Genomic DNA, 19,995 nt, shown 5'->3' on the forward strand with positions numbered 1-19,995 from the left:
GTTTCAGGCATCCAGGATGATCCAAGCTCACCCTTTCCCCAAAGTCTGCCCAGCTTCAGCACATGGCTCCCCAGACTGCTCAGCACCCAACTTTGCCAGTGAGAAAAGCAACACCTAGCTCAGCACCCATTTGCCTTTTAAATGTGTTGCCTTATTGCATCAGTGTGTCTTTGCCCAAGCAGCCTCCCAGCACTGCTTGTTGCAACAGAGGTGTAGTGATGGAAATGGCTTTTAAGGGTCTGCCCTGCCCTAAATACATTTAAAAAACAATCCCAGGGGAAGATGCTTTGCTGGAAAAGAAGACTGGCATGGCTCTGCTGCTGGAGCCATATGAAACAGGGCTGCGACCCCGGCCCCTGTAGCGGAGGGGCTGCAGACTGAGCCCCCCGGGGCAGGCGCCCGCATCCTGCACCAGAAACAAAGCCGGGCGCGGATGGGGTTTCCCCTCACAGGAAGCGCCCCAGGCATCAACCGCTCCCCGTTCCCAGCTGCGTGCCAGGGTAGGACGTGGGCACACACTTCTGCACCCTGCCGCTGCCAGCCTGCCCTGCCTGCTCCTGGTTCTGCCTGCACGCCCGGCTGGCAGAGACCCCCAACCTTTCCAGCCTCCCCAGGACGGATTTGGGGCAAGGAAAGCCACAGGACCAGCGGAATGAGCTGGTGAGGGATGTATCCAGTGCTTGCCCTTGCCTGCTCTCAGTGAGGTGGGTGAGGGCTTTCTGGTCCCCTCAAGAGTATTTTCTATTAAAAAAAAAAAAAAACAAAAAACAAAACTTTTTGATGAAGCAGGAAGTGCTCTCAGCCTCTGGACAGCTCTGTATAGTGGGAGGGTGAGGGGAGCCTTTGCTTGATCCATGAAGACGCTGATGTGTTTTATTCAGCCCCGCCAAGGAAAGTCCAGCACAGTTTGCCGAGGTGATTTGCGGTGACCATGATCCCTTCTGGGCACCCAGGAGAGCCAGACAAGGGGGTCCTGGGTGCACTCCCAGACGAGCAGCCCTGCAGCTGCCCATGGGACTGCATTCAGTCCCACTTTTCCTGGCTGTGTGTGAATCCCAGGGGGGTGATGGGTGTCCGTGACCCTGCGTGGCGCTGGCATACACCGTGTGCAGGAGGGACACGTGCCCAGTGCAGAAAGGATGTGCGCTCTGTGCAGGGGAGTGATGCACTGTGTGCAGAGGAGATGAGCATCCTGCGCACACGTGACAGGAACCTCTGTGCTGAGGGGACATCGTCCTGTGCCGAGGGGACAAGCGCTGTGTGCAGCGGGGACGTGCACCCAGCGCAGAGAGTAAACACACCTGGTGCAGAGGTGACAGGCACGTGTGCACAGGGGAAATAACACCCTGCCCTCAGGGGAAGTGCACCCAGGGCAGAGGGAAAATGTACCCAGTGCGAGGGGAAAATACAGAGTCATAGAATTGTTGGAAAGGTTGGAAAACCCCTCTAAGGTCATCAAGTTCAGCTGCTACCCCAGCGCTGCCAAGCCCACCCCTAAACCAAGTGACATATCTACACGTTTTTTAAATCGCTCCAGGGGTGGTGACTCCACTACTTTCCTGGGCAGCCTGTTCCAGTGCTTGACAACACTTTCAGTGATGTATTTTGACTAATATCCAGTCTAAAACCCCTGGCACAGAGATGAGATGCTATGCTTATAGGATGGGCATCCAGGATGGAGGGTACATTCATCTGATGTAGAGGGGACAGCAGCCTGCGCTTCCTGAGCGAGGGAACAGGCTCCCTGTGCGCCCAGTGTAGAGGGACGGGCACCCACAGAGGGAGCAGCACCCCTTGCCCCCTGTGCAGAGGACCCGGGTCCCGCCCCAGGAACGGCTCTCCCGAGCGGCTCCGCTCCCGGGGCCGCCGAGCCCTTCCACAGGGATCTGCTGCCACCTGCCTGCCCGCAGCACCGCCGCCCGCCCGGCCCCGGCTCCCTGCCTGTCCCCGCCTCCCTCGGTCCCTGCCGGGGTCTGCTCTTTCCCGGTCCCGGCCCCTCAGGACGGCCGTTCCCCCTCCCGCCCCGGAGGGCACCAGCGCCGGTCTCCGGGCGGACCAGGACTCTCCTCGCTCTGGAAGGATGCCCCGGGAACCTGGAAGGGCTCAGGCAGAGCTGGGGTGGCACAGCCACCCTACCAGGACACCCATCCCATCGGGACACCCATCATACGAGGACAACCGTCCCACCAAGGCATCTTTCCCACCAGGGTATCCATTCCACCAGGGCATCCTGCCGGGGATAAGTGCTCCCCTCAAACTGAAGCGACAGGCAGGAATGTACCCTGACCCCCTGCACGCACTTGGCAATTAAGAGGAGCAGTTACAGCCGGTGCCAGCGCTGCCTCTGGCCTGCTGGGAGCTGCTTTCTACATGGAAAAATTTGGAAATAGAGATGGTATTAATGGGGAAATCTGTTCAGCTTTGAAGGTTTGATGGGTGATGTTTCAGAACAGCAGTAAGGTCCTGGCTGTCTCTTACACAAGCAGGCTATCGCCTTGTGGGTCCATGAAATCCCCAGTTCCCAGATTTTGCCCAACAATTCATGTGCCATTGGCAATATCTGTTTTAGGGCCATCGTGTGTGTGTCCAAGAGGGGACCAAACACAGTGAATCCCTATACACCCTCAGGGCACCATTATACAGGTGATGGTGTGAGTACCTGCTGGCTGTGAGTTTGTTTGCTGGTGTGTTTGGCCATAGGAGGCAAAATGGGGATGAATTCGTTATCGTCATTTTACCTCCCACGGAATCAGCTCACAGACAGGGTTTGCCAGCAAGAGTTAGCGCTTACTAAGACGGAAGAGGGGGAATAGAGGAACAACCCCAGGCACGTTATTTCTGTCTATCTCATATTTCGCTGATTTCGTAGCGGCGCACGCAGCGCGAGTAGGAGGGACGCAGCCTCGAACCCGCGGCCTCCGGAGGCAGCCGCCCCCCCAATTCGGTCCGCGCCCCCTCCGAGCGCCTCAATCAAGTTGTTCTCGCGAGGGAGCGGGAACCGGCACGCTGCGGAGCGCGGCGGCTGGGCCAATAGAAGCACGGGAAGCCGGGACGCCCGGCGGCTCGGCCAGTGGGAGCGCGGGAAAGGGCGAGAGGGCAGCCAATGGGGGCGCGCGGCGCGGGCACGGCGGGCGGCGCGGAGCGCGGGTGAGGTGAGGGCGCCGTGCGGGCGGGCCGGGGTTCAGCGTCCCTCCGCCTCTTCCCCCGCTTCTTCCCCGCCTGCGGTGCTCGCTGCTTGCTTCCCCCCGCGTCCGGAGCTCCCGGCAGCTGTCCCCCGCCCATGGCTTCCTCTCTGGCCCGTGCAGGCCGCTGCGGCGGGAGGCTGGCTGGGAGCGCTCCAGGCCTCCTCGTGGGCCCTCCCGGGGCTCTGCGGAAGCTGCTGCTGTCAATAACCCGCGCTAGTGCAGCGGGGCCGGCTGTGGATGCGCGAGGAGGGGTCTGTTCTTCCGAGCGGGTTTTTGTGCTGGTCGGCAGTGCCAAGCCCGGCTGTAGAAGGGGAGTTTAGTGTTTAACCGAAGTGCAGTGTTGGTGCCTCAGGAAGCAGAAGTTGGTTGTTCGGGAAGGTTTCCGGGGAACGGGTTTGTGTATGTGTGTGGTTTGGTGTCTGTTTCGAGTTCTGTGCGTGGGGCTTGTTCTCTTCCACCGTGGGTTTGCTGGTTGGTTCCTAGGAATTCATAGAGGGTTTGGAAGGGACTTCAAAGCTTATCTAGTTCCACCCCACTGCCATGGGCAGGGACACTTTCTGCTACACCAGGTATATCAAGGCATTATCCAGCCTGGCATGATGAACACTGGCAGACATGGGACAGTCACAGTCTCCCAGGGCAACGTGTGCCAGTGCCTCACCACCCTCACAGTAAAGAATGTCTTCCTAAATTTCCTCTCTTTCAATGTTTATCTATTACTCCTTGTCCTATCACTACAGTTCTGACAAAGAGTCCCTCTCTGGTTTTGCTGTAGGACTCCTTCAGATACTGGAAGAATTTATGAGCAGTGAGTGGAAGGGCTTGAATTAAAGTCCAGGTGCAAAGAAGGGCTGCTTCTCTTCTCCTGCAATTTGGTCATGTTGGTCTGGGAACAGTACTTAGGGTATGGAGAGATGATAGTGAGAAAGAAACACCAGTTCCTGTATGCTTTAATGCTGCTTCAATTATGTTGTGTCATAAAAAATTTTCCTACTCCTTGGGAAAACTGACAGAAAAAGCTTAAAATTGCTTGGAAGAATGCATGTGATTCTGTCATCTAAATCCATAAAGTTTCTGTGGTGCAGCTATGACAGGAAATTCAGTGGGGGGAGGATATGGGTTTTCATTTAAGGAACTCAAAATACCAAAATACTGAACCAAATGCTCTGTCTAATGAGGATCAGTTTGCCACCCTGTGCAAGTTATTTCCCTGCTAAGTTGGGTGCTTAAAATAAAGGCTAAGTGTTTGGAAAAGAGGGAACATGGTAATACAGCAAAACTGCCAGCTGAGTCAGTTATTCAGAACAATGGGGACTTGAGACCATTATGAGGAATTTATGGCAGATAAAAGGAAGTGTTGACAAATGTGTGCTAGTGTGTTTTGGTAGAAATCACTTCAAATGCTTACTCTTCAGGTCCACTTTAAATAATGAACAGTGTAGCGAAGCACTGTGTGCCCTTCCTTGTCCTTTCTTACAGTGCAAGTGCAAGTAACCCAGTGTTACTGCCTTTAAAACTTTGAAAAAAATCATTTTTGTTCAACATACCTACTGTAAGGGCTCTCTGGGACCATAAGAAGACTGGACTTCTCCATATCTACCAACAAATGAGATGAAGAAGAAAATATGCAGGACTGAAAGCCTTTTTATAGGAGGCAGAGGAGCATTAATGGATCAGTGGTAGAAGAAACAATAGTATTGTTTCAAAGGTTGTTGTGTGATCTATTCAGGATTTTCTTGCATCTGCCTTTGTTGCAGGGGGAAGAGGCAGTTGTACCAGATGGCGTACCAAATATAGCTTGAAGCTTTTAGGTATTTTTCAGGTGGCCTATTGTGATTTTATCTGGGTTTAGTGTCGTTAAGGTATGGAAGCTTTCCCTCTGTTAGGTTTGATAATCATTATTGTGTTTTATGGACAAGAGGACGGTGTGCTGAAAATGTGCAGCAGATATTTGGGTTGTACAATTGTCCACCTGCTCTTTGATTATCATCTCTGTGTTTCTTAATCACTTCCCCTTTCTGTAACATGGAGATTATGTTGCTGAAATGTCTGGATGTCTGCTTATGCCATGCCATGCAAGAGCTGGGTATTATTGCTGCTGCTCAGACAGAATTCCCCAGGCCTGCAAAATGGACCTTTTACTTATTCATGTTTAGCTTAATGGACAGAAGCTGTTCCATTCTCTGTAGCAGCCCAGGCTTGGAGCCTGTTGAAAAAGCACTTTTTACCTCAGATCTTGGCTGTAGGAAGTAGAGCACTGCTGGCTTGGTCTTACTACTTGTGCTGTTGTGTTTTCTTTCCACAAGAAGCTGATCCTGACTCATCAGACTGGGTCTCTTGAGCACTTTGAGGTTGGAGCCTCTTTGAGAAACCAACACTGGATTTCTTCCTTTTTCCTTCCTGTTTTGAAGAATCTTTCTGCAACTTGTGGAACTCTTGCTTCATCAGCACTCTGAATGTACTGGGTGAGGCTTTCCTTCTCCTGTGACATCTTCTTCCTTTCTTTTTCCCAGAGCACTGGAAAAACCTAATTTTTTTACTGATTCTCAAAGTTAATTGGTTAGTTGACACAAACCCTGTCAATGTGTGAAGTACAGCAGACACTTGCACATACATTGGAGTATTTCAGCTTTGTGTATTTCTGAATCAAGTACAGTAAAATGTTCATCAAGGCTGTATTTGGAGTAGAATAGCTACAGTTTTCTTCCTAAGTTAGCACTGTAGTGCTCTTGAGGAGTTTTTAGTGGTTTTTAGGTAAGAAATAATCAACTATAATCAGTCTGAATAGACTTAAGAAACCTGTCATCTTTTCTGTTTTCTTTGTGGCTTAAACTTAGTGAGTTTGTACAATATGTAGTGGTTATGTGTGGTTTTAAATGTTGGGGAAATTAAACTGGGGTTTAATGGAATCGTGGTCTAATGCAGGAACTTCTATTGATAAGTCATCAAAGTTGTTTTACAGAAGAGCTTTTTCAGTCCTGGCTTTTTGCCCAAGGTCAGTCTGGTTTCACTGAAGTTAATTTAATTTCTGAAGTATTTTCTTTCTCTTAGATGTTGGTTGTTGCTCCTTCCCCAGCCAGACAAGAAAATCTGCCATGGCTGTGCCCGTTGCTGTGGAAGCAGTTTCCATCTTGCACAGCAGCATGAAGAGTCAGACTGCAGACTCTTGAATGCAGTAAATTCTGTCAGGGTGGAGACAAAGTTGTTTGCACTGTTACGAATATATGAATATTCAGTCTAAATGTCTGAATTCTGTCACTTAGAAAAAGCTGGTTAGTGTTGACTCTTGAGTTTTCAGACATTGCTTCCAGTGCTTGGTTATAATCACAGGTACTTTACCTTGCTCCAAAATAACCAGTTTGTTCCGTATTTGCTGAATTGGGTTCAGTCTCACAGAGTTGTTGCAGTTGTCCTACGCAGGCAAACTTATGTGACAGACCTTACATGGCATTAATGGGGTGTCTGCAGGTAAAATGTGCAGGTTTGGGTGCAGTTCTGTAGCACTGATTTTTTTTGTGCTTTTGGTTTCAGTAGTCTGAGACGTGAGTGCTTCTTACATTCCCAGCTTTTTATCTTGGTAATGAAAAGAGGAAGTGGACCAGATCGGAGCAAATCAAGCTGATGTCTGTGTTGTTCTCGCAGTCACTGCTCCTGGAGGATCTCATCAGTCTTTGAATGTACAGGAGTGTGGCTGTTCTGGTCAGTGTCTGCCAGCAGAGGCTGTTCCTGGCAGGGGTGCATCTGAGTTATTGCAAGTAAACACTGGGAAGTTGTTCTGTACTGCATTGCAGGGCATGAAACTGCTTATTTCCACCCTCCTCCTCCCTGTTCCACTCCATCTCGGTGGCATGCTAATCTATTCAAACAGATCCGGTCTCTGCTATCTCACCTGATTTAACAAGTCATTGCAAATACAATCATTCCCTCCCCCTGCTTTCCTGAAGTGTGTGGGGAGTGCTAGTGAAATTCTCCATTCCTGGATGCTGTTGTTAGGGTTTGTCCTGGCACCCAGGCAGGAGGATTTCTCTCTCAAACTGCATATGTCTGAATGAATCATCATGCAGTGCTTTTAAATCATTTGTCCAGACAGAGGCAAGTGCTGCTACTGCTGCTCATAGTAGTACTTAGGAATGGTGGTGAGACTGAAAACGTGAGGAATGTTCAAATTCTACTGTAAAATTGCTTTGGTATGGTTGAGGAGTACAAAAAAAATACTTGAATTGCAGGCTATTGTTGATTTGTAAAAATCGCTGTTTTATTCTTCGGGCGCTTCCTTGAACCAGATAGTCTTCACTGATTTTACTTCTGAGTAAATGATAAACAGTTGGAGTTAATGCTTGAGATCTGGTTTCTTTTATTTCATCCCAGGCCCTTTGGGTGCAAAAGCTATGAGAGAGGGACTGTACTGGAGATTTTCATCTCTGTAGCTCCATTCAGCATCTGTGGCTTTATAGAGGTGCCTGATGCTTATTGCTTGTAGCTGGTTTAGCTGCAAACCGTGATTTGATGTGTGAAATTGAGGTTTTGGGTTTCATATTTTGTTAATGTGGACACCATTGTAGCTACACATCTTTTAACATAGTGATCCCAAGCATGTATGCTTTCATCCTTTCTGTAAAAATAACAGGCTCCATTCTGAATTCGAACTGCATGATGCATTTAATACATCTTCTCTTACAGCCCTTGCTTTGTACTTTAACTTTTTAAATTATTCTGTCACTGAGTCAATGCAAGGAATTCTCACACTGGTAAAACTTGCTGTAGGCATTGAATTTAGACACAGGTCTTCTAAACTGGAAGAATATGAACTTATTTCTTTTGGCTGGGGGTTAATGACATATGGAGCAACACATTTTAACATCTAGCTAGTTATGGCTGTCTGTGTGCATCTATAGCTGGACTGTTTTGCTACTAATTTAACTTCATGTTTATGTGTGTTTTCAACCCACATATATTCCTATGCTTACACATGTATGCATCTTACTTCATAATAGATAAGAATACAGTATCATAGAATGAGAAGGACTCCATAAGGATCATGGAGTCCAGCACTCCAAGCAATCTATTTATGTGTGTATGCCAGTAGTTTATAGCTAAATTAACACCAAATTCTTCACAGGGACTTCTCTGCTTTCATCCTCCTTTGTTTTAAGGCAAAATATGAACTACGATATGACATGTGCATCCCACTTCTGACAGGTCCATAGACTGTGTTCTTACTTGAAAGCTCTCTGAGACCACTTGTAAAGATTTCTTTGATGTTTAATTCCTGGGGAGGATAGACAGTATATCCTGTTCTAGAAGACCTGCTCTTGCTGGTTTGCCTGTGACCCCGCAAGCATAGAAACTGTTTATAGCTGAGCAAGAATTCCCTTTTTCCCTGAAGGTTTCTGTGTGTCTCGAGGGAAACCTGCCGCAGAGATGGACACGGATGGCTTTGGAGAGCTGCTGCAGCAGGCAGAGCAGCTGGCAGCCGAGACAGAGGGGATCTCGGAGCTCCCGCACGTGGAGCGCAACCTGCAGGAGATCCAGCAGGCCGGGGAGCGCCTGCGCTCCCGCACCCTGACCCGCACCTCCCAGGAGACTGCCGATGTGAAGGCGTAAGTACGGAGCACTGACGCTGGAGACTCTGCACGCAGGGTGGAAGCTGTTTATGGGTTTGGTTTCCAACGTGGGGGGAGTCCTGCTGGGAGAAATAGAATGACTGCAAAGCTGGTTTTTAGAATGACTGCAAAGCTTGTGTTTCGGTTTTCTCCTTCCAACCTTTCTCCTACTTCCAAAAAACAACAGGATAGTTGAAGGGTTTGTCTGAGGAGCTACTGTTCTTGATTTTGGACACTAAAGCCAGAAAGTGCAGTACCTTGTTCTGGCTGCTGCTGAGGATGTTTACCAACACAGTGTACATTTTTTTCTGTTTGGAAGGACTTGGCAGCTGTGCAGCACTGCAGTGGAACGGCAGAAAGAGTTCAGCAGGGCTGAGGTGTTTACATAGACACGTAGGGCTGTTCAGAGTTTGGTGCTGTGCAGTTTTTGTAACACATCTGGGAGCACTGTCTGTACGTGGCTGGCTGCTGACCTAAATATTGACAATGAGTCTGGGTTTAGAGTTCTGTCTGTTCAATACTAATTTCATATCTGTACAATGTCTTCCTTATAGATCGGTTCTTCTTGGGTCTAGAGGGCTTGATATATCCCACATTTCTCAGAGACTTGAGAGTCTAAGTGCAGCCACTACATTTGAACCTCTTGAACCTGTGAAGGACACTGACATCCAGGTAGGGAAATTTCTGACATTTCAATTACACTGCCCTTGCCACTTCCATTCCTGTGTTGTGGTGCAGAGCTGTTCTAAGGCTTCTGTGGAGATTGTCTTGCTCTCTGTTTAATTTACTGGCTAGAGTGAATAGAGGGGAGATGCTGCTTTCAATGCTGAAAGATGAGTTAGCCATGAGAAGCAGCATTAAGTACCAAGATAATAGAAGTATTTTAAGTTCCAAATTTTTGCTGAAGTCAAGAGGAGCTAGGTGCATACTTACTCCCTTTGTGGACCTGTCTTTGTTGGCCTTGCAAGCCGAAACTGTGCAGGGATACTTCTCTCATAGTTTTGAAACCTTTTGTATGTCTGATTGGAAAAACACATGTGGAACCACTTTTGAGGCAATTTTGAAGTGTTGGAATAGGGGGCATTTAAGTCAACAATCAAAAGAGGTGAGTGTAGGTTTTTTCTTTCACTGTATCACAGCTGTCATAACCTTGTCTTGGTGATAGACTGAATTTGCTGTGGTTCAAATGCTTTACCAGATGAATTTATCTTGTAAAGTTTCCTGTAAATTTTCTCCGGGTGTCTTAGAAATTATTGTGACCCATCTAGTTTTGCTTTCTGATCATTGCCTGCCCTTGTAGAATATCTTCATTATGAAACCTGCAATATTCATTACTCAGTTAAGAGCTGGTAATAGAATTGATGTTGTGGGTTGCATTGAAGGTAAGTCTGAATTACTGGTTAATCACTTTGAAGCTCATCTTTTCTCTTCTTTCTGGCAGATGGCTCATTTATGAGGGTCAGAAGAGTTGTAGGCTCTTCTTTTTTTTGCAGAAGTAGTATGCTCAACTACTTCAGGAGGGGAAGGGAGGCATGTGAAATTACCCCATTTTATCTAATGTATGTTTTAGTTTTGCATTTGGTGCCATCCATTTTGGGTGCAGGGCTCTTAGTTGAATCTCATGCTAGTTTTAGGAGCCCTGTGGTCTCCTGTCTTCAGGCAGACTTACTTAACCCCAGTTTTCTAAGGCCTTTCTTTCACTAAAGATTAGTACTCTCTGGAGATTTTATATGTTGCCTGATCATAGAGTGAGAGCTCTAAACCACTGGCATTGTTCACTTTCTGTCTTTTCTCATTTTATCCCTTTGCCCCAATTTCTGATGTTGTTGTCTTTCTAATTGCTGATGTTACGCTTGGTACATGTCTTTCTTGACCTCATTCTGTCTAGATTTTTTTCAGCAACACTTGCCTCTTTTTAGTTTTTCCTTTTTGGTTTATTGTTTTTTTTTTGTTTTTTTTTTTTTTTTTAGGTTTACTACTGCTGTTAATTCTTTGATTTCTACAGTTTTTCCTTTCTATTGTAAGAAGAATCTTATTGTAGATTCTCAAGCCCAGAAGCAGTAGCACGCTTGACTCTTTGGAGCTGAGACCTGTGAGAAAATGGATATGATTGCATAATAATCATATTTTATATTATTGCTGGTTACCTAACTAAAATGTGATGATTTTATTCTTTCTTAATTATACCAGACCTCAAGGCCTTCTTTGAAATGGTGATTCTGATATATTCTGGTAGTGATACTGGTATGTTTTCTTATCTCTAGTACCTTTTTTTAGTCGCCCTTGTGAATATTTGAATGTATCCTCCTGTTCAGGAAAAGCTCCAAATTTAACATAAAACCAGTGGTTAATTGCAAATCATTGTGTTTAGATGGCCAAATCAGCCAATTCAATTCAGCCCTTTCTTCAGGAAAACCGCTAAAAAGTACAAATGAGAAACAGGATTAAAATCAATCATTTAAATTGAAGTTGCATCTTTGCTGTGTTGAATCATGATTAACACTAGTGATTTATTCACTGATCACTTCAACAACTCATCTCTGAGGCCTAATGTGTGCTTTGAATCTTACTTTTTTTTTTGCAGGCCATGTGCAGAAAACATTTTTAGTCAATTAGCTAAAAGTCAATTTGCAGGGGGAAGGATGGCAAGGGGCTCCACTTCAGATCATCTTGGAGGCACATTATCCAAGTGTCAGTTTTAAATGTTTTGTCCCTGCTTGTTTTTGCAGTTAATGGGTGCAGGGATTTATGTCTTGCAGAGCATCATTCTCTGCTCTGAGGGTATTTGCAGTCACATCTCAAGCTGTCTGGCTGGTGTCAACTGTGGTCTGTACCTGAAAATTACTTGCGTAGAATATGGACAAGTCTCTGTACCTATCTGTAGGTTCTGGTATGCAGTCATCAACTCCTTTAGAATAGTTTTTATTAAGTTTTTTGTTAGTTATTTAAGAGGACCTTTGTGTAAGACACTGCTAATGGTCCTCTAATTACCTCTGTTAATCAAGAAGGTCTTAAATTTTTTTGATGCTTGAGATAACGATGTGCTACAGAAGTTTCTTTTTCTATGTTACTTTTTCTTATACCTCCTGATGATTATTGGGATTTATTTTACTTGTTCCTAGATAGTTTCTTAAGCCTTCTTCAGATGTGTTGTCTTTGTTTTGGGAGAGATGAAGCTATCTCTGCACTGTGTAGAATCCTTGCTCCATAAGCTGTTCCCATTGTATCTGGTAGATAGTGTGCAGAGTGATGTATGGGAGGGGTCTGCTTTATTTCTTTACAGGACTTTAGTGTTCCTCTGCTGTTACTCAGTATTTACACAGGTATACTGGTAAGCTTTAATTCTGTGGCTTGGGAAGGCCTGTTGTGTCCTGCATCAAGCCCTCAGGCTGTGCCTTCTGGCATTATTACTCTTTTTGACCAGCAAAAACTTCTTCACATATTCATAATGAACTTGGTCCACACTTTATCATCAGTGTTGTAGGCTCAACTGTCCTTTCTCATACCTGTCTTTTCCTGAGGCTTGACACAGACTCACAACCCTGTGTAGTTCGCAGCAAGTTTATTTAGCCTGAAATCCCATCTGAAACTTAATTGTCATTTGTAGATTCTTTAACACTTCAATTATTCTTCTCTGTGTGGTTCCTCATATCTGTCCCTTAATCTTCAATTTGAGTATGTATCTATTCATAAATACTTTACTGCATCATTTTTTGGGGGTAAGCACCTGAGACTGTAGATCTGTGCCCTCTTCCCTCTGAAGAGGTGGTGGGGCTGCATTGGTGCAGCCTCTGTGCACCACTGCACAGGAGAAGGTGGTGGATATGGGCACTTGTGCCAGAGGCACAGACCTAATGCATAGCCTTTGCTGACTGTTGCAGTTGTGTGAAGGCTACAAATATAATTAAATCTTTATTATTTATTTATTATAGGAATTTCAGGGTTCTGCTGACTTTTAAATTCTAACAAAGCTCTTACAGCACAAAAGTACCGTTTAGACTTTCTGCCATGTGTTCCCACTTCACTCCTTTGCATCTAGAGATTTCTCTGGCAGTTTGCTTGAGCTTTCCCTGCATTCTGACCTAAAGCATTTATTTGTTGTTTCTGTTCCTTCTTCCATTGCAGTCTGTTCTAGCAGCCTGTGGGAGGCCAGCGCAGAGAATCTAATCTCTCAAATGATGGCAATCAGCACTGCAGAAAGAGAATGCCAGGAAATCCCTATTTCTTATGTAGAGAGTAAAACAACAAGAAAAATCAGAGGGGAGCATCATCGGGCATGAAGTCCCAGGATGCTGGTGCAAGACATTCAAAAAGTGTTAAGAGAATCTAGGAATTCACCTTAATAGAAATCTCAGCTTGGGTTAACAAGCAGGAGGGACTTTCTGTGCAGAACTTCTTTAAATGGTCCTCTATAGTGCTGACTAAAAAGTGCACCAAATTGCAGCTCAATTAATTATCTGAATTATTTATCAGTTGTAAAATGTAGATTGCTTGCACATAAAAGGGTTGTGAGTCCAGGAAATGTCTCCCACTAGAGCAGTAGGCCGGGAAGAATATGTAAAAGATTCTAGGCTTGCCATTAAATTATAAGAATTTGTATTTTTCCTCTCTCATTTCAAAGTTTGTTATTAAATTGCATGCAGAACAACAAGCACTTCTTGCAGTAAATCCATTTTACAATAATTCTTATGTCAGGAGTTTTATAAAGATCAAGATTTTTCTAAATTGTTCTAAAATGCTCTATTTTGGCAAAATCTTTACAAGACTGAATGGTATTAGTCAAGTGCTTCTTGATCTCATATTTAGCATGTATTTATGTGCTTGTGTCTTTTTGTTTGTTTCTTTTTGGCTTTTAAAAATCCAAGGTAAGGGTTGATCATGCAAATCTGTATGCCAAAGATGGGTTATGGAAATATAAACATAACCTTGCTATTCTGTTCAGAAGAGGTATTTCTCCACTCTTCCAGAGATGCAAACTATGTCCTCTTCTAGTGAGCACTGTCATAGCAGATCCTCTCTCAGGCTGCAGTAATGGCAGCCAGTGGAGGAATTATTCCAAGACTGTGGGTAGGCTGTGCTATTGTCATGTGTGAGGTGGGACCTGGCCCCTGCACTTGTGCTGTTTGGTGTATGTGTGGAGGTCAGAGAGAGATTCAGTGCTGCTCTTTCAGACAGATTTTTGGGGTAAGAGTTAGTTGTTAGATCAAGGCCTGATTTCTTCCTGCTAAGGTCATTTTACTGTTACACTGTGTGTTATGCGTTACTGTTGGCTTTGTATTTTGAACATGTCACTGGGCTTGATACTAGATTTGGTGCCCTCTATGCTTATTTTGAAAAATAAAAGCCCAGAGTCATGGTGGTAATCAAAAAAAAAAAAAAAAAAAAAAAGGATGGTTTTGCTCTCATTTTTCTGGCTCAGTCCAGCTCTGTGCAGATTTGTGAAATGAATATTAGGAGGAGACACAAGCTCTCCATGCATTGCTTATCTGCTTAGAAAGTTTGAGGTGAAGGCCTGGCTCCATTACACAGAAGGAAAATTTTGTTCAATTATCTCATTTGTACAAGTTTCACCTTGGCCTTCTGACCTAGGCAGAATTGAAATGAAAGGTTGCATACTAGGGTTTGGTTTTGATTTCTGGGTGTGGATATTCAGAGTATTGACTGAGTAGCTCTCTGGAGGCCCAGATACAGAAATAAGAGCTTTTATCTAAATGAGGGCAGAGGGTTAGACTGAAATCTCTCCAAGTGACATGAGAGACAGACTGAAATTAAGTATCTGGGATATTTTGAAGCTTTTCAAAGTACTGTAAATAGGTTTTGTATCAAAGGTAGCTTTAACTTCTACTTTAGTGTTGCTAGAATCTGGGTCCCAGGATGCTCTCCCCAGCCCTGTATGTTCTGTTTGTGTGTATGCATGTATATGATTTGTAATTTAAAAATTCTTATTCTGACATCAGGTACTGCAAGGGTGCATTATTCAACAATTGAGCTCTAATTGCTATTTTATGTGACCATTTGTGATATACTTTGTGGTATATGCTAGAATAACACCAAAGCCTGTGGTAATCTACTAGAGTGTAACTAAAATCAGAGTTTATAAATGGAAATGCTGACACAACCTTAAAGGGCCAACCTCAAGTGCTGTTCACCATCCATTGTTTGCATTAGCTTAGCTTGAAAATGCATTTTTCCTTTTGCAGATTTTATCCTTTCTCATTTGCCAAACATTGATTTCTCCCCCCACCCCCAAGTCCTTCAGTTCTAATGGAGCTTGAAATTAAGGTGGCTTTATTTTTCAGTCGCTTCCTTGTTCACCCTAATCAATGGTGCCAGCACAGCTGTGTGGACCTTTTAACCATTGCAGAGCCATGGTGGTGAAGGCAAGAGGACAACCTTTGACCTTGGTTTTCTTAGGGTTGGTCATTAGCTGCTGATTTCTTCGCATTGGTGCAGTCCAAGTGAAAAATACTATTTCTGGTCATAGTTGGGAATTCTTCAAAAACTGTAGAAATGTTTGGCTCCAAAAATACCTCATCTTCAAAGGTTCTTAAAAGTCATTTTTTAAGTCTCCCTTTACTAGTGCATGCTAGTATCAAATCCTGCTGTCTTCTTTGCCGAGGTTGTCTCACTGATTGCATTTAGGATTTTAGCCTTAATGTACACATTTAGTGTGTAAAGCAAGAATATAATTATCCTGGTAATTAAATGTGGCCAGAGGCAGTTTGCACACAATTGAAGAAAGTGGTGGGGAAATTAATGGTTATTTTGACATGCAGCAAATGGAGCTAAGGGATGCGGACCTTGGAAATATAAAGTACAGAAACTTCCTCAGCTCATCTCTGCTGTGTTTGATGTCCCCTTCTAAGTAATGTGTAACAATTTTACATAAACTGCAGGCTGCCTGTGCTCTCTCCTGGCTGACATGGGCCTTGGGCAGCTCACAGCCCTGGCAAAGCAGCCAGGGGATCAGTGGCCTGGCTGCCACCTCCCTGACACTGACAGTGTCCCAGGGCCCCTCTCAATGAACGGGCTGGCCCAGAGCCTCCCAAGGCCTGTGCTGATTAAAGGATGCCCTGGGAAGTACCAAGCTGTCTGTAGGTTGGGATGTGTCTAGGATTTAAGAGTGCAGGCTTCTCTGTTTCATAGGCAACTTGGGGTTTTGGGGTCTGGTTTGGTTTTAAGTTAAAAGGAATAAAACCCAACAAAATCAAAACATCCCCTTCTTTTTGGCATTAGGTAGGTGAGTGAATAACACTGTAGGAAAAAAAAAAGGCAGAAAGGGAAAAAAAAAAGCCCAAAACATTGGGATTTTTTTTTTTGCTTGTCACTTTTCCCCTCATGTCTGTAATTTACATCTAAGCAGCAATTTTCTCTAGTTTTCATTAGTGCTTTAGTGGCATAGTTTAGTGCCGTTTTAAATGATCCTGACCTTATTAAGCTTAAAAACAAATATGCACACCCCCAAAAATCCCAAACCATGATTCCTTTAATGTAGACTACTCAGGTGTTTCATTAATTGGCCAAATTACAGTCATTCAGTAAATATTCTGATAATGAATTATTTTAAATTTTATTTGCCTGGTTACATGCTAATTGGAGTAATTATGTGGTGATCTTCCAGTTCATCATGGTTCTGATCATGGTTTCCTAACCTTAAGGGGTTGGGAACAGGGAGATAAGGTACGTGATCTACCTTTCTCTTTCATCATGGGTAAACAAGAGTGTAGGAAAGATGTTTCAGAACTTTATGCTAATGCAAGGTCATGAGATGGAAAAATTGGGAACTCTGCTTCTAGTAGGTGTATTTATCGATCTATTTAAATTCTGCTATGCCCTGGCACATTTCACATTTCCTGTCTGCTTAATCCCGATATGTTCTTTGCATCTCAAATTGGGACAACTGTAAACTTTTAATAAATGTTTTTGTAACAGATACTACAAACATCTTTAAACATACCAGATTTTGAGTTATAACGCTTGACTTCATTCCCCCTTCCTTGTTTTTCTTCTTTTACCCTGTAGCTCTGCCCTTCTTTGAAAATGGTTCCTATTTCTAATTGAATGTTAACTTGTATTCCTGTGAAGGAGTAAATACAGTATATAAAGACAGTTTGGACATCACGTATCCAAAATGCGACCTCTCCTGTGCTGAGGTGTAGACATCTCCACTTCTCTTGGTAGCAGTGCTGGATCCTTTCATAGCTGGAACTCAGGAGGAAACCTGGATGTCAGGATCTGAGCTAGAATTCCCCCGACACTCTGCTTGTAGCAATGTTACTATTGCAAGAAGTACTGTGGGGTCATTAATGACTTGCAGGATCTGTGTTGTGTCTGACCAGGAGGATGTCATTTCTGGCAATGTGGTACCTCTTAGTGTCATGCTGTCCCATTAATTTAGTGCTTGCTGAGGGCTTGTATTGGCTGCTGACCTAGGCTGTGTGTGCTCAGCATGTGCAAATGAACTGTTGGAATTGGTGTTTTCTTGGTGCAGGAGAAATTTAGTAGAATGGTTTAATCTCTGCATCTTTACAGATTGGTTAGAAGAAACAATGTTAAGATGCAGCCTGGCAATTTCCTCCCTCCACATATCATGTGATAGAGCACTCACTTGGATTAAAGAAATGGTTTTATTTATTTATTTGAGGCTCAAATGTAGCTTTTGCAAAGCATAACTTCTGTTTTGTTTTGTAACATTTTTTAAACCATTGCAAATAATGCATAGACCTTATAGGAGAGGATTTGGAGTTTTCCAGTACCTTTATTATAGCTCTGAAATGAAAGATTTGCAGGGCTGTGCTGGAATTTCAAAGTGGAACTGATTATACACAGAAGTAAACCTGGTTCATCTCTGTTGCACTTAAGGAAAAAGAAAAAGTTGTCAAAAAGTAACAAGCAGATAAATGAGATTTCTAATATATGAACAGCATATATACTTTTGTATAGTAGCAGTATAAGATCATAGTTTGGAGGGGAGGTAATTATTTTTTACATATTTATTTTTAAAACAATCCAGTTTTTTAAGTGGACCTTGGTATGACCTTCTAGTGCCTCTGTGGAAATTGGAAATGGAAGCTCTTGGCTTTGGGAAGCCCTGCTCACAGCCATACAGGGATGTTGTTGTTGAGGGGAATTCACACTGATGGCAGAAGCTTTCAGTCCCAGTGTTGCAGTGGGTTAGTGGAGTTAAGCCATAGGTGTGGGGTTAAAAAACTAACATTTACCTATTTAAATCAATATGGCTTTTTAACACTAGTGAAAAAGAGGAGAAAGAAACTGAAGTTTCCCAAGTGCAGTAGGAAAAAAAGAATTTTGATCTTCAGCAAACTTGTCTGAAATGAGACAAGAGAGGCTTGGAGCTGAACTATAAGGGAGATGAAATTGTTACCTTTCTCCTGAGTTTTTTTGCTAGTCTTCATTACGTGAGCATTATCTTGACCATTTTTCTCAACTAATCCCTCCTGGTGCTGTGAGCAAATCACTCTTCCACGGGGGAAATCTGTAATGTGAGTAGGCCAGACTCTCTTGTTGAACTCCTGTGGTCACAAACAGCATAAAACCCTGGACACTCAGTTTCCAGTGGGGCAGTTCATCAAATTTATTAGGAAAGGCAGCAGCTGCTGCAGCTCTCAGTTCCCTCCCCTCCTCTCAAGCTCCCCTCATTTACTCAAGCCTCTTGAAAGTGTTACTGGACTGATGAATTCCACTGGGATTTATTACTGAACCATTTGCGTAATTTGGCAGTCTGGGGAAAAGCCACAGGTATATTGTTGTGCATGCCTTCCTCTCCCCTGTTGTAATTAGTCAGTTTGACTCCACATCCAAAATCTTAATCCTAGGCATTATCAAGCTTTGATTTAAAACAGTCACTAACTAAGAAGTATGACAACTGTTTATCAGTGACTGGGCATCAAACTGTGGATGTACTTAAGCTTCCCCATACAAAACAGCAGCCTGAAAATTTGGCAGTTTGTGGAAGAAATGTTTGGGTTGTGTGCAGGGATGTTTTTTAACTTTTTTTTTTGAAGTCAAAATGAAATTCTTATTCCTGCGAAGATACATTTCTGAAAGAAAGTTGCAGCCTTGTGAGGTAGAACTAAGGATACATGCATTTGTTTAGCTTATTTAGGTTTTTGGCAAAACTTCTGTTCTCAGTGTCTGTTTTCTTTCCTATCCTTTATTTCTCATCTTTCTTCCACTCTCTTTTTTTTGTCTTTCTTACTCTAGTTGTGTTCATTCTCTTTGCTTTTCTGCTCTGAATTAATGTATTACCTCCTCCCAGCATTTACTCAAGTCTCTGCTTTGACACTATTTTGGGCACAAACGAGTTATTTGTTTACTTTGAGCTAAAATATTAAACTGCTCAAACAAAAAGCAGTTACTGCTAGATGTCTCATTGGTTTTTCATGCATGTGGAAATGACTGAAAGAAGCTTAGGGAGATGAGTTGGAAGTTTTCTACACCATTCCATTATTTGTATCTCAGTAAGCATGCAAGATACATGGTACTCCACAGAAGTACCAAAATGCTTATGCAGCATTATGAGCTAACAGAGTATCTTTTAATTAAATTAATTGGAACAGCATGCTTGATCATCACTTGGTAAAAATGGCTTGAGAAGGTTGGAGAGATTTAGTATTAAAATAACTTAATAGAGGAATGACATATCATGTTGCTAGGTGGTGTGTCTGCAGTGAAGTCTCTGTGGACTATATGTTTTGAGCATCAATTTCTGGATTATGTGTTACCTTCAGTGTCTACTGTGGGATGGAGGGGAAAGGGGGAGAGAGGTTTTGTCACGTATGGTGTTTTTGAGGGAGCAAAGGAAGGGTTTGCCAGTGTCACACAAGTGCTGTTCCAAGGCTGATGAATGAGGAAAGGCAGTGGTAAACACCTCAGTGCTTAGTTTCAGTTTCAGCAGCTCCATTAAACCTTTTTGAATCTTTCACTTGGCTATCCGGGCTTGATTCAGGGATATGGGATTAGGTGATAATAAAGTTGTCATAGTTGATTTCTTAGATTGCATTTGGGACACATCTGTTTGGTTGCCTTTACATGCTTATGTTCAGCACCAGATAATTCAGAGGAGAAACACTATCATAATGTCACGGGAATATCAACTTGCCTTTTTAGGCTTCACCTTGTTCCTTAGTAGTCTCTAACTGGTTATCTTGAAGCACGAGGAATAATATTTCTTTCCACAATTTCAG

The 19,995-nt window shown here is 43.8% G+C and overlaps 1 protein-coding gene across 1 annotated transcript in view; it reads left to right on the forward strand.

The window, feature by feature from the left end:
• The first annotated feature begins 8,512 nt into the window (after positions 1-8,512).
• Positions 8,513-19,995, forward strand: part of NUP93 (nucleoporin 93) — a 73,081-nt gene continuing 61,598 nt past the window's right edge. The window contains exons 1-2 of the mRNA XM_053952914.1: positions 8,513-8,785; positions 9,343-9,460. Of these exons, the coding sequence (XP_053808889.1) occupies positions 8,607-8,785; positions 9,343-9,460 (297 nt within the window). The 5' untranslated portion in view covers positions 8,513-8,606. The remainder of the gene's footprint in view (positions 8,786-9,342; positions 9,461-19,995) is intronic.

This window comes from Vidua chalybeata, chromosome 11 (assembly GCF_026979565.1).
Source record: "Vidua chalybeata isolate OUT-0048 chromosome 11, bVidCha1 merged haplotype, whole genome shotgun sequence".
Taxonomy (NCBI): Eukaryota; Metazoa; Chordata; class Aves; order Passeriformes; family Viduidae; genus Vidua; species Vidua chalybeata.